At 36.5% G+C, this 13,920-nt stretch overlaps 1 protein-coding gene across 2 annotated transcripts in view; it reads right to left on the bottom strand.

Moving 5' to 3' along the window:
* LOC106877445 (uracil phosphoribosyltransferase homolog) overlaps positions 1-13,920 on the bottom strand; it is a 31,818-nt gene that overhangs the window by 8,125 nt on the left and 9,773 nt on the right. For both annotated transcript variants that reach the window (XM_014926346.2, XM_014926347.2), the window contains exons 2-3: positions 11,293-11,335; positions 72-141 (exon numbers count right to left, since the gene is read on the bottom strand). In XM_014926346.2, coding sequence (XP_014781832.1) covers positions 72-141; positions 11,293-11,335 — 113 coding nt within the window. The remainder of the gene's footprint in view (positions 1-71; positions 142-11,292; positions 11,336-13,920) is intronic.

Here is a 13,920-nt window from a genome sequence, read left to right on the forward strand (position 1 = left end):
ATATATATATATATATATAAAAATTTGTAAGAGTACAAAAAACAAAATAAATGAAATCATTTCCTATTTACCTGTTGGGGTGGTTACTGTAAATTTTTGGTAAGGAAGTTGGTTAAGACCTTCTTCAACAACCAGACGAATCTGGAATAAACAAACAGATAAGAACAACAAGAATAATGTAGAAATGGTAAGTACACAAATCTCCTAGAATATTTGAGAATGATATTAAAATCTTTTAGATTTTTATCATCCTATCTAATTATATGGAAGACACCAAGTATTGTAGCAAGTGGCAAGAAAGACAATGTAAAATAATTGATAATCGCTATAACATGACTTGGAAGGACAAGACATTAAAGTATCGCATGATGGGCACTAAGATTAACGCGATAAGTCAGTACCTGTTCTCAAGCCCTATCTAAAACCAGTTAGCCCTTGGGTCGACATACTTCTGTTGAAATACACTATGTTTGTCATTATTAACCTAATGTCTAGAACACTGGTTTCAAATTTTGGCACAAGGCCTGCAGTTTCTGAGGAGCGGGGCAAGTCAATTACATCAATTCTTGTGCTGAACTGGCACTTGTTTTATTGACCCTTAAAAGATGAAAGGCAAAGTCGACCATGGCAGAATTTGAACTTGGAACATAAAAACAAATGAAATGCTGCTAAGCAGTTTGTCTGGTGCAGTAACAATTCTGCTAGCTCACCGACTTTGATGCCTGGAATATTATTATGAAATTTTGGTGAAAGGTTTTGATTTAGATCACTTTAAAAGAGCAAGCTGTATCATAAGAGAAGAGGCAGTGGCATAACAGCCAAATCTCCTGTCTGTCTTTGTTTGTTCCCTCTGTGTGTAGCCCCCTGTGGGCAGTAAAGAAATAGGAAATGGTGTATGTGTGTGTGTGTGTGTGTGTGTCACCCTTGACAACCAGCTTTGGTTTCTTTAACCCTTCAGTATTTAAACTAGCCATATCCAGCTGTTTCATGTTCAAACTGGTTAGATTCAGTCCCTTACACCTACCCTTACAATGTCATTCTAAAACTAAACACACCATTGAAGTCACAAAGCTACCAGATAATATATAGGATTAATTCAAAATGATATGAATGAATAAGAATTATATTTTTGACAGAGTGATCCAAATGCTAATGGGGTAAGTCCTTATAACTTAATAGTTAAAAAAAAACTGATAGAATTAGTAACAGACTTTTAAAAAACAAATACTTAGATAGATTTGTTCAATTAAACCCTTTGTGGAAGTGTCCCAGCATAAAAAGATAAGAAAAAGCTTCCTTCATGACTCATACCGACTGGTTTCCCAGTTTCCATGGCACATATATTCCCCACCTAGACAGGATGCCGCACTGTCGCAGGGTTACTCATTTTTGCCAGCTGAGTGGACTGGAGTAAACATGAAATGAAGTGCTTTGCTTAAGAACACAATGCGTCACTTGGTCCAGGAATCGAAACCATAATCTTACGATCATAAGTCCAACACCTTAACCACTAAGCCATGTACCTCCACTCAAGCCCCAATATGGTCACAGTCCAATGACTGAAACAAGTAAAAGAAAAAGATATTGATTACATACACACACTAACAAGTCATATATTTGTAAAGGAGAGGGGATAAAAATCAATTGAATGAAACCAGTACACCACAGGTACAGATTTTATTACCATCTTCGTCATTATTTTAAGCTATTTTCATTCTTGTGCGAGTTGCAATCCTTGAAAAGTGAACTGTAAAGAATAATTCTGGTTGAATTTGAAGAGAGAAGTTCAAGGGACTTAACTCTACTATTTTTGCCGTTCTGCTACCTTCCCACTTACAACTATCTGGACAGAAGCAATGCTAGGACACCGCCTTGAAGGTTTAGTCAAACAAATCAACACTAGTACTTATTCATAAGTCTGGTACTTATTCTATCAGTCATTTTTTTTTTTTACATTATGGGAACATAAACAAACCAACACTGGTTATCAAGCAGTGATAGGATACACACACACACACAATGACAGACTTGTTTCAGTTTCTGTCTATTAAGTCCATTTACAGAGCTTTCGTCAGCCTAGGGCTATAGTGGAAGACACTTGCCCAAGGTGCCATGCAGTGGGACTGAACCCAAAAACTACATGGATGGGAAGCAAGCTTCTTACCACACAGCCACACCTGTGATAATTATTATTATTACTTAGAGCTGTAGAATCTACTTTATCAACTTTGGTACTTGGCTGACAAGTCTTTTATGGACCTCAGAGTGTTGAAAGACAATCAACTTGCTGAGTGATTTGAACTTAATACATAAAGGGTTGTAACTAAATGCTATTTGTTATTTGACCTGAGGTTCCACTGTTAGTACTTGGATAACATTCACAACTACTATAATATACAACAATGCAGTATTGGTCATCCTGTAAATCTTAATCAGATATAATCTGATAAAAGCTACTTATCTCCTACCAAATCTAACATCATGTCAGTACAAGCTGACATGCAGTGGTGTTAATTCTTCTGACTACCGTAATCTGTGGATAATGGAGGAAATGGTCTAGTACTCCACCAAGCAAGCAACCACATACACCATAAAATATTTGGCACGCCATCACTACCTTCTTTATCTTTTTCCCAACATCTGTCACCCACCTCTATATAAAGTGGTTACCATGTATCTCCTCTATACCAAGACACATATGCTTGTGTCTCTGTCATACTTTAGTCTTTCAATATTTGGCATAAAGCAACCTCCCACTCTCAAGTACTCAATCACCTCCTACTCTCAAATAGCCTTTCACCTCCAACACTCAAATACTGTTACCTTCAACACTCAAATACTGCTACCTCTTATTCTCAAATACTGTCACCTCACACTCTCAAATACTGTCACCTCCCACTCCCAAATACTCCTACACACTTAGTAGTGGGAACATTTTCCTTTACCTTTTTCCGTTCTTTTTTTGTTTAGCAAGTTATTTGGCAACCTCAAGAGTGCAGGTGGCACAAAAAAAAAGCATTAAGTATACATTGTAAAGCAGCTAGCATTATGAAGGGCATCAAACCATAGAAAACATACCAAAGCTAACACTGAGATTTGGCACAGCCCTGCAACTCACTGGATCCCATCAAACTGTCCAACCCAGGTCAGCATGGAAAGCAGACCTTAAATAATAAAGACGACATCCTGCAATATATCTGCAGATTTTTTTAGCTGGCACTATGTATAAAACAGATATAATCAATCCTTGTAAACAGAAAAATGAAGCAGCTAGTTTATTTTCAATCCTGTTTGGATTTCACCAGTGACCGACTAACCTCTTTAACTGTCCAAGCTTCTTGACTTAGTTTGTATTTATAATACACACTCTTGGCAGTTAGTGCAATTAAGAAATTATAGTGCATAAGCACCCACTACACTCTCGGAGTGGTTGGCATTAGGAAGGGCGTCCAGCTGTAGAAATTTTGCAAAATCAGATTGGAGCCTGGTGTAGCCATCTGGTTCGCCAGTCCTCAGTCAAATCGTCCAACCCATGCTAGCATGGAAAGCGGACATTAAACGATGATGATGATGATGATGATGAAACAATGTACTAAAAAAAAAAGGATCAATAGATTTTTAGCTAACACTACGTATTGTCAGACATAAACACCGTGTTTCTAAATTCAATATCTTTGTGGACAGGAAAAAAAAGAGATCAGCTGGACTAGTTTCTAGCTAGGCTAATTAAAGATGGAGACACTGTTCATAAACCCAATATTCATATTAAGGGTGGAAGTAAATTGGATAGACCAGTTTGTATACATAACGCTGCAATCTTGGCAGATCGTCCAATTAATATAGTGTTAAATAAAATGCTATTAATTTACTAGTCATTTATTTTTCATGGCAAACAGTCTACATATGTACGTGCGTGTGTGTATGTGGATGCATGTGTATGACCTTATGCATATTGTTGCTACTGATAATGATGAGATTGTGTATGCACACAACCAGTCAGAGGTGATCAAAGAGATCTGTGAGGACCCTCAGTATTGCTCTTCCTCCTGTTCTGTTTCATGTAAACAGGTGTGGTGGATGAAATACATTGAGGAGATTACCTGTAGAGGATATTGGGTAGGTGTGTCTCAGAAATAAGGTGGCATACATAGAGAAATAATGTTTTGGAAACCTGTCTTACTCATGACAATATCAAAAAATAGAATTTTAAAACAGCTTGATAAAAATTCATAGGATGAACTACAAATTTTACTTTCTTATTTCTTTACTGCCCATAAGGAGTTACATACAGAGGGGACAAACAAGGATAGACAAATGGATTAAGTCGATTATACCGACCCCAGTACGTAACTGGTACTTATTTAATCGACTCCGAAAGGATGAAAGGCAAAGTCGACCTCGGCGGAATTTGAACTGAGAACGTAGCGGCAGACGAAATACCGATAAGCATTTCGCCCGGCGTGCAAACGATTCTGCCAGCTCGCTGCCTTTTTTACTTTCTGCCTACACATGTTATCAACATGTTACACATGTGGCAGGTTTGTGCATGCTAATGCACAAACAAACAAAACTGAAACACACACTACCAAGGACTTCTTGAAACTCTAAAAGAAATTTTAGAGATTAATATATTAATAGTAAAGAAGGTAGTGAGCTGGCAGAATCATTAGCATGCCAGGCAAAATGCTTAGCAGCATTTTGTCTGTCTTTACGTTCTGAGTTCAAATGCCAGTCAGGTTGACTTTATCTTTCATCTTTCTGGGGTTGAAAAAATAAGCACCAGTTGAGCGCTGGGGTCAATGTAACTGACCTACCCACTCCTCTGATATTGCTGGTCTTGTGCCAAATTTGAAACTTAAGTTGCTGTTATTTGCAGGTCTGGTGACCATGTAGACACTCATTGCCCCACCTATGTAATTAGATACTGTAGTACTGTGAGGTGATAATAGTTATTTGTTTCCCTAATTAACAAACGTGAAAAGATATAACAGGAAGTTATCAAACAATCTCTACAATGCTTTCAAGATGTTCAGTGACCGAGGAAAGCCTTCAGTGGGAATTTTTCCCCAAAGCAAGTGATGAGTCATTCGAGTAAGTTTAAGCCTATTAGGCTTATAAATCTGCGGTTTCTAAAACTTCAACTTGACCCAACTCAGGCAGGCAGGTAGGCACACACACACACACACACACACACACATTCTGATCCAATTATCCACTCATACATACAAACATGGCTACAACAACATTGCAACAAGCAGTATCTTTTATGAAATTTAAACACATTACTATAACAAAAATGCTGTATTTCGTATTCTAGTATGACAACAAGCTTGAATTACTTGAAAAATATATCCTAACAGCTGGCCAAATGGGAAATGTTTATAACAGTTATCCATGTAATATATCTATAATAAATTTACATCAGTATGTTGTCAAGCTGCAAAGAAAAGAGTATAGAGACAGAAAGTGCATGCAGTTATGTCTTTCAGTGGGCAACTTAGAGGAAAATAAAGAGAATAAATGAAGAGAGAAATAGAGAGAGTGGGAAAGAGAACAGATAGCATTCCACATACAAATACAGACCTATATCCATGTTAACAGCTTACACCATATACAAACACTCACTTATTCAGTATTATGTACATCTGTCTGCTGCTCACACCCACCCATGAACACAGACCAGTATGCATGTCATGTCAACAAATAACCTACACACACACACACACACACACGTCGCCTGAAAGATTACCCGCAACACACAGAAATTCAAGCTTAGACACATATTAAGGTCACCAATGGCACCCCTATTTTCCATGGGAGCCTTATTTATATTTGGATTGTTTTCTTTGATCTTACAAACTAGTTACTTTCCTTAAGGCTGTCCGTCACACACTTTTCTTTCCTTATTCTACTCCTTTATTTTAGAGAAAGAGTCAACAGGCAGAAAATGAAAGAGGAAGTTAGTGGGGAAAATTGAAAGAAAAACAAGAAAAGAAAAGAGAGGTGTCATGAACATTTTTCTGACGTTTTCAATTCAAATGACATCCACATACATAACATAAATATAGTTGTCTGCACTTATTACATTTTCCTCTTTAAATTGACAAAGTATTTCAACTTGTCAGAAAGTGACCCAAAATATATTCGTGCAGGTTACACATTAGATTACTTTCAGTATTTTGCTTGCAGACAACAAAGCCTTATAACTGTTGATATTGGAAACATACAGTTATTGTTTCATTGTTTACTGATAATTTCGAAGGCTTTTATTACAAAAAGTATTAAGAACCCCAAATAAGTGTGCAGCAACCTCAGCATTGTGAGCTACAGGGTGACGTTGGAAGTGCCAGCACACACTGTAAAGTGGCCGTCACTAGGAAGGACATGTAGCCATAAACACCATGCCAAAGAAGACATTGGAGCATGATGAAGTCTTTGGACTCATTGGATCTTTGTCAAACTGTCCAACCCCACGACAGCATGGAACATAGACATTAAATGGTGATGATGGTAATGATGATGAAAATAACATGGTATAAAATTGTTGTAAAATACAATAGAACCGTTCTTTGTAATTAACACTTGCCACAAATTAGTTTAATCATTTCAGACCAGGAGTTGCTTTTCCAATAGTTTGGTAAGAGGGATGATAGCTATGTAGCTTGAAGACATTGCTTGAACAATGTGATGTGATAGAAGTATTTAGGTATGCATGACTTCATCATCATAGTTTTAACATCTACTTTTTCATGCTTGCATTGGGTTGTGTAAGGATATGTTGAGGTAATTTTCTATAGCTGATGCACTTCCTGTCACCAACCACCTCCAGCCCCAATTAAGGTAATAATCTCCCAAAACATTCCCGAAATATTTAAATGGAGAACTGGAAACATCCAACACCATATGAATGAGTGTTTTGTTAACTAAGACCACACAATGAGGTAAGAAGCCTAAACATGCGTCTGTGATAGACGACAAGGAAACGATCAGTGAAATAATTGTTTACTCTCTGTGAACATATGGAAAAACAAACTCATTCGCAGAAACACATGCACATACATTTATATATAAAGGGGTGGAATAAAGGTATTATTATGGATTGCTGAGCTCCTAGAAACATTTATATATATATACATTTGTAAATACATATATATATATATATATATATATATATATACATACACACATATACACTTGGCTGGGAACCAGTATCGCAGTGATGACGACATCATATCTGCTATTGATGACTTTTTTGACTAACATGATGAAAACTTCTTCATTAATGGGATCCAAGCACTGCAACACAGAGGAAGTGTATGGACCACAAGGAGGACTATGTTGAAAAGTAAATCTCATTTGGTCACATTCCATCACTATGAATGTTTCAATGGTTGTAGATTTCTTTAAAAGGGTTCTAGACCATTTATTCCATACTTAGCCATACATCTATAACTTTTCCATCCACTCAGCCCTTAGAATGGCATTGAATAACTCTAGAGGAGGAACTTCTTTAATAAAAAAACATTGAGTTCCATCAATCAGACAACACAAAACTGCAGTAAAATGTTTTTCTTTCATGTCCTGTTTCTAACATGGTTTCATTTCCTATTTTATCCAGGTTCCATACCTCAAATGTCAAAAAAACATGGATGTCTCATTCAGGATTCTAATTCAATTTAGTACAAAATCATACAACGGCTATAGTTTCATTATAAAGCAATGAAACTGCACAATCGTATCATCCTAATCAGAAGAGAATCAGTGATAATCTAGTTTTCTGATATAGGGCTAAAATGTGCTTTTTAAACAATCTCTGATAGCATGCATTTAAAACATGTTGCAAGACTGAACAAACTGTATGTGTTATCTTATGATATTTCCTTTGCTTGTGATTTTACATGTAATGTTCTTATAAAATATCCAAAATATTCCTATCTCTTGTCTTACACCAAGTTAGTCAACTCTTTTAGTTCCAAATAGTCTGCTTTCTCTTTAGACATTGTTTACTGCTTGACATTTTCTGCCTAATATTTCTCTAAGCAATTCTAGATTTCCTGGACGGATTGCAGTTGTTTGCAGCAAAACCTATGACATTAAATTAAATTTTTGTACAGTAAACCATAAATCTCTTTTTCACATTCACCCCTTATAATGTGTGAAGAATGAAGAATTTTTTAAAAACTACAAGTATATGGCAATAATATCACTTTCATGTTCTCTGCCATAAACTTTTAAACTAAATAATCACTCTTTAATGATAAAAAATACGACAACCAGCATGCTAATTGAATTAACTGCCATCAGATACAAATCTCTATACTATATGCATATGGTGGTCCATAATTACAAGCAATGAGATATATACATTAGTTGTAAATATATCAGGGCAACACCCTAACCATTAGGCCATGTACCTTCACACACACAAACACCATAACAGGTAAAATATAATACCTATTTAACACTAATATATGATTTTAGTAGAAGTCAAAAATTGTGATCTTTTTTCAGTTGATTTTACAGATTGTTGTCATACTTTGGAATAAATAATCTACATTAAAAGGCCATTCCAACACCTGTGAGTGTTTGCTTTAGCTGTCTTGCGTTTTCTCATAAAATTCCTTTTGAATCACACAAGATATTCCATAGGTGTTATGGAAAAAGATATTAAATAAACATCCTATATTGTATCAGTAAGTAGAACACTATACATATATTTGTTCAATTTACACTCACAGCTGAAGTAAAACAATTTATGTAGCAGTGGAGGAGATATATATATATATATTTTTTGAGGTTCTATACTTTAAGAAGGAAAACTTGAGGAGAATGATAAATAGGATGAGGAGAAGAGGAAGAGAGAAGCAATATAAAAAAGGAGAGGAGAGGATCTAAAGTCAAGAGGGGGAAGTAATGAAAAGACATGCAGTAAGTTTACCAGGTTATTAAATGATAATACACATACATGAAAACATGTATGTATAAAAACAATGTAAATTAAAGAAGTCATTTTAAATTCTCAAACGCAGGATAAAGCTAATAATATAGCCTGAACAGGATAAACTACCCCTATTTTACCGAAAAAAGTGTAGCCGCAAAATAGGGGTAGCTTATCCTGTTCAGGCTATATTATTAGCTTTATCCTGCGATTGAGAACTTAAAATCACTTCTTTAACTTTCTAAGACATCTCAACGCTTCTAAAAGCAAACTTCATTTGTTTGTTTACGTTCATCGTAATTTGAATGTAAATTAAATATTCTTTTACTTGTTTCAGTCATTTGACTGCAGCCATGCTGGAGCACTGCCTTCAAGTGTTTTAGTTGAACAAATCGACCGTCATACATAGATATATGACAGGCTTCTTTCAGTCTCTGTTTACCATATCCACTCACAAGACTTTGGTTGGTCTAAGGCTATAGTAGAAAATACTTGCTCAAGGTGCCACACAGTGGGACTGAACCCGGAACCATGTGGTTGGGAAGCAAGCTTCTACCCACACAGCCATGCCTGTGAATATTCAGTCAAGACATTTCATGAAAAATTGTTTACAAGTAATTCTTTCCTGTAGGACAAGTTTACACCTGTGTGTGTGTGTGTGTGTGTGTGTGTGTGTGTGTGTGTGTGTGTGTGTGTATATATATATATATATATGCATACACATAGACACATGTACACAGAATACTCAAGTGACCATAAAGGAATTTTATCACAGTACTTCAATGTCTTCAGTAGCTTTCATTTCTCTTATTGTTTAGTTAACATGTGTTCTGTCTCAGACAGTAATAATATAACAATAATAATGAATAAAAAATAAAACAAACAATGCATTATTGTTAGATGCAATGCAGATATGAGATCAGACTTGTTATGTCTGGGGGGGAAAAAACTCTACTTAATACAGAAGGTATCTTGTGATGTTTAATTGCAAGACAGACAAAATACAGAATTCATGATTTTCCTATTATTTTTTCCTATCACTTATGGATGAATGATTGATTGTATAACAATGATTTGTGACAGGAGTACAAGGCTTAAACTGAGGTGAGAGACACCATCAATCACTTGACCCAATACTGCATTTTATCAACTCCAAAAAGGATGTGGGGCAAGTTTAACCCATTAATATTTTTTTCTGGTGCAAATGAATAATAATTGTTTTGTAAATTTGTTACAAGGTCAGATATTTGGGGAGAAAGGAAGACAATTGCATCAAACTCCATACTTGACAGAAACACTATTACATCAATCCTCAAATGATGGAAGGCAAAGCTGACCTAAGCAGATTTCGGGTTAATGCTTTGTATAGACGCAGGCACGTCTGTGTGGTAATAAGCTTGCTTCCCAACCGCATGGTTCTGGGTTCAGTCCCACTGCGTGGCACCTAGGGCAAGTGTCTTCCACTACCGCCTCAGGTTAAACAAAGCCTTGTGAGTGGATTTGGCACACAGAAACTGAAAAAAGCCCATTGTGTGTGTGTGTGCGTCTCTCTATCTCTCTTTATGCCTATGTTTGACCCCTTCTACCATTTGACAACTGGTATTGGTTAACGTCTCCATCACTTAGCAGTTCAATATAATAAGTATCAGGCTTAAAAAGAAAATAAGAACTGGGGTTGAGGCATTCAACTAAAAATTCCTCAAGGCTGCAGTCTAATGACTAAAACAAGTAAAAGATAAAAGATAGGCACAAAGCTTGAATTTTTTTTTTTGAGGAGGTGGGGATGAGGTTGGGGGGGGGGTTAGATTTAGCCAATTCCAATACTTGACTGAAGATTTATTTTATTGACCCTATAAAGATGAAAAGCAAAGATGACAGGCAAGTTGACCAGAAATAATTATAAAAGTAAGAAAAACAACAACAGTTTCTGACATTGTCACCACCACCACCACCACTTGACAACTGGTATTGGTTTGTTTATGCCTCTATAACCTAGCAGTTTGGCAAAAGAAACTGACAGAATAAGTACCAGACTTAATAAATAATGGGGGTTGATTTATTTGACAAAACCCTCTAAGACTGTGCCCTAGCATAGCTGCAGTCCAATGATTGAAACAAGTAAGATATACAAGATAAAATATCATATTTATTATAGAATTTTAACCTTAGGCAATATACACATAAGCTGAAGTATTCATAAGAAACAAAATGTTATGAATCTAAAATGCCATATGATTTTTTTTTCTCCAGATCAAAGTGTAATTTCTGATATCACCAAAGCAAAGTATAAAATCTTATGAATGGTTGTTTCGTTCTAATAAAACAAAAGTAAGTTTAAAAACATGCTAACTTACCAATCTATCTGCATAGAATATAAAATCACTTCTGGCTGTCGTCCTAGATAGAGGGAAAGATTATTATTAATTATGATTCTTATATCATTCATCATCATCATTTAGTATCCACTTTTCCATGTTTGTATGGATTGGACACAATTTATTTCAGGTACATTTTCTATGGACAGATACCCTTCCTGTCACCAACCCTCATCTATTTCCAAGGAAGATAATATTTCCCCATGACCAGACATATTCATGCAGAATATTGGAAATTAATATCAGTCATATACTGCTTATATGATTGTGACACTCATTTACAACTTTCATATGATGTCGAAACAAAGAGACACACACACACACACACACACACACATGCGATGGTCTTCTTTCAGTTTCCATCTACCAAATCCACTAACGAGGCTTTGGTCAGGCTACAGCTGTGATGCTTGTCCAAGAGACTATGCAGTAGGACTAAACATGAAACTCATTTACAACTTTCACATGATGTCAAGACAATGGAACACACACACACACACATGATGGTCTTCTTTCAATTTCTGTCAACCAAATCTTCTAACAAGGCTTTTGTCAGGCTAGAGCTGTGACACTTACCCAAGGTGCCACATAATGAGACTGAACACTAAACCATGTGATTGGGAACCAAATTTCTCAACCACACAATCACCAATTAGGTGAATTAACCCTCAGAAAATTTACAGAATTAAAAAACATTTTTTATTGCAACCTGAAGTGGGTTGGATGGTGAACAATTCACGCTGTCAGGATCGGAACTGAGAAAAGATAAAGGAATCTATCAAAAACACAGTAAAGTGTTTCATGAAGTGCTCTGCTAATGATTTCACTATCATAATAATAAAATACCTAAGTACTAGCAAATTTGGTAGGGGAGAATAGTCACAATTCTGCTATAATTCTTGACTAGTATCAACCCTGCAGGGAAAGGTAAGCTCAGTGGGATTCAAACACAAATTTCAAAATTACCACACGGTAATTTGTTTAGTACTCTACTGATTCTACTAATGACTGCTCTGAAAATGACCATTTTAATTTAGACAAAGGGGGGAAAAGTATTTTACCCAACATTATCATTTCTGCCTTCTGTCAAGTGTCAGTGCCTTTTAACATAGGCAGAAAGATCACATTTTATTCTTAGGCCAGCACCCATGAACTCCCAGATTTGTGAGGGAAAAGTTAGAAAGGAAACCTCTGGGGTTATCTTCAATGCTGCATACCTTAATTCTGATTACTTAATCTAAATATCTAGAGATTGTAAAAAGGATATAGACTGGTTTCAACATGACAGATCAATTACAAGATCAGTAATAGATAAAACTCATTGCCAATCACTTGAGATATAGGTCTAATACTTGAGATATAGGAATCCATAAAATCAGTAATGACGGGTATGAAGTGTGTATGGTTAACAGATCCCTTCCTGGTCCAAATCCACACAGTAGAAATTTTTACAAATGTTTTTCCTCTACCATAACCTGTTTGACAAGAGCTATGTGAATGAAATTAGAGTAGACAGAGAGAAATCTGTGAGGGGCCATGGTTGTAGTTGGGTGGTTGACTGATTCTATTACACAGTATAACACCACCAGCATCTGACCCTTGGGCCGCCTTTTTAGAGTCTTAGGCTTTGTTGATAAAGGGTTTCTCCCTCTGAGTAAAAGGTAGATTGTATGATGCCTGTATGTGGACAGCCATGTTACACAGCAGCAAAACATGGGCTGTGACTGCAGATGACAAGTGAAGGCTTGAAAGAAAGGAAGCTAGTATGCTTTACTGGATGTGCAATGTCAGTGTGCATGTATAGTAGAGTGTAAGCATGTTGAGAGAAAAATTGGGCATAAGAGGCATCAGATGTGGTGTGCAAGAGAGAAGGCTGTGCTGGTATGGTCATAAGATGTGTATGAATGAGGACAGCTGCATAAGGAAATGCCAATCATTAACTGTGGACAGAACCTGTGGAAGAGATAGACCCAGGAAGACATGGGGACGAGGTGGTGAAGCATGATCTTTAGATGTTAAGTCGCATGGAGACGATGACAAATGATCGAGACCTTTGGTAGTTTGCTTTTTCTTGTCAGGCCAAGTGAAAGCATAGTCATGGACAGTGCTGGTGATACGTAAAAGGCACCCACTACACTGTTGGAGTGGTTAGTGACAGGAAGGGCATCCAGCCATAGAAGCCAAACCAAAATCAGACTGGAGCTTGGTACAGCTCCCTGGCTTACTAGTTCCAATCAAACTGTTTTATCCATGCTAGCATGGTAAACAAAAAACTAAATGATGATGATGATTGTGTGCATGCATATGTGTAAATCTGTATTTGTCACCCACCACCACCTGACAACCAGTGTTGATGTGTTTATGTCCCTTAGCAGTATGGCAAAAGAGACTGATAGAATAGGTACCGCACATAAAAAAGTTAGGGGGGGGGGGAGTACTGGGGTTGATTAGTTCAACTAAAATTCTTCAAAGCAGTGCCCCAGCATGGTCACAATTTAATGACTGAAACAAGTAAAAGATAAAAGATACCCAGGAATAACTACCTAGGAATGATCTGAGATCAAACAAATCAAAATAGAGTGGATATATTAAAGTTTAAAATGTTTC

This window comes from Octopus bimaculoides, chromosome 18, assembly GCF_001194135.2.
Source record: "Octopus bimaculoides isolate UCB-OBI-ISO-001 chromosome 18, ASM119413v2, whole genome shotgun sequence".
Classification (NCBI taxonomy): domain Eukaryota; kingdom Metazoa; phylum Mollusca; class Cephalopoda; order Octopoda; family Octopodidae; genus Octopus; species Octopus bimaculoides.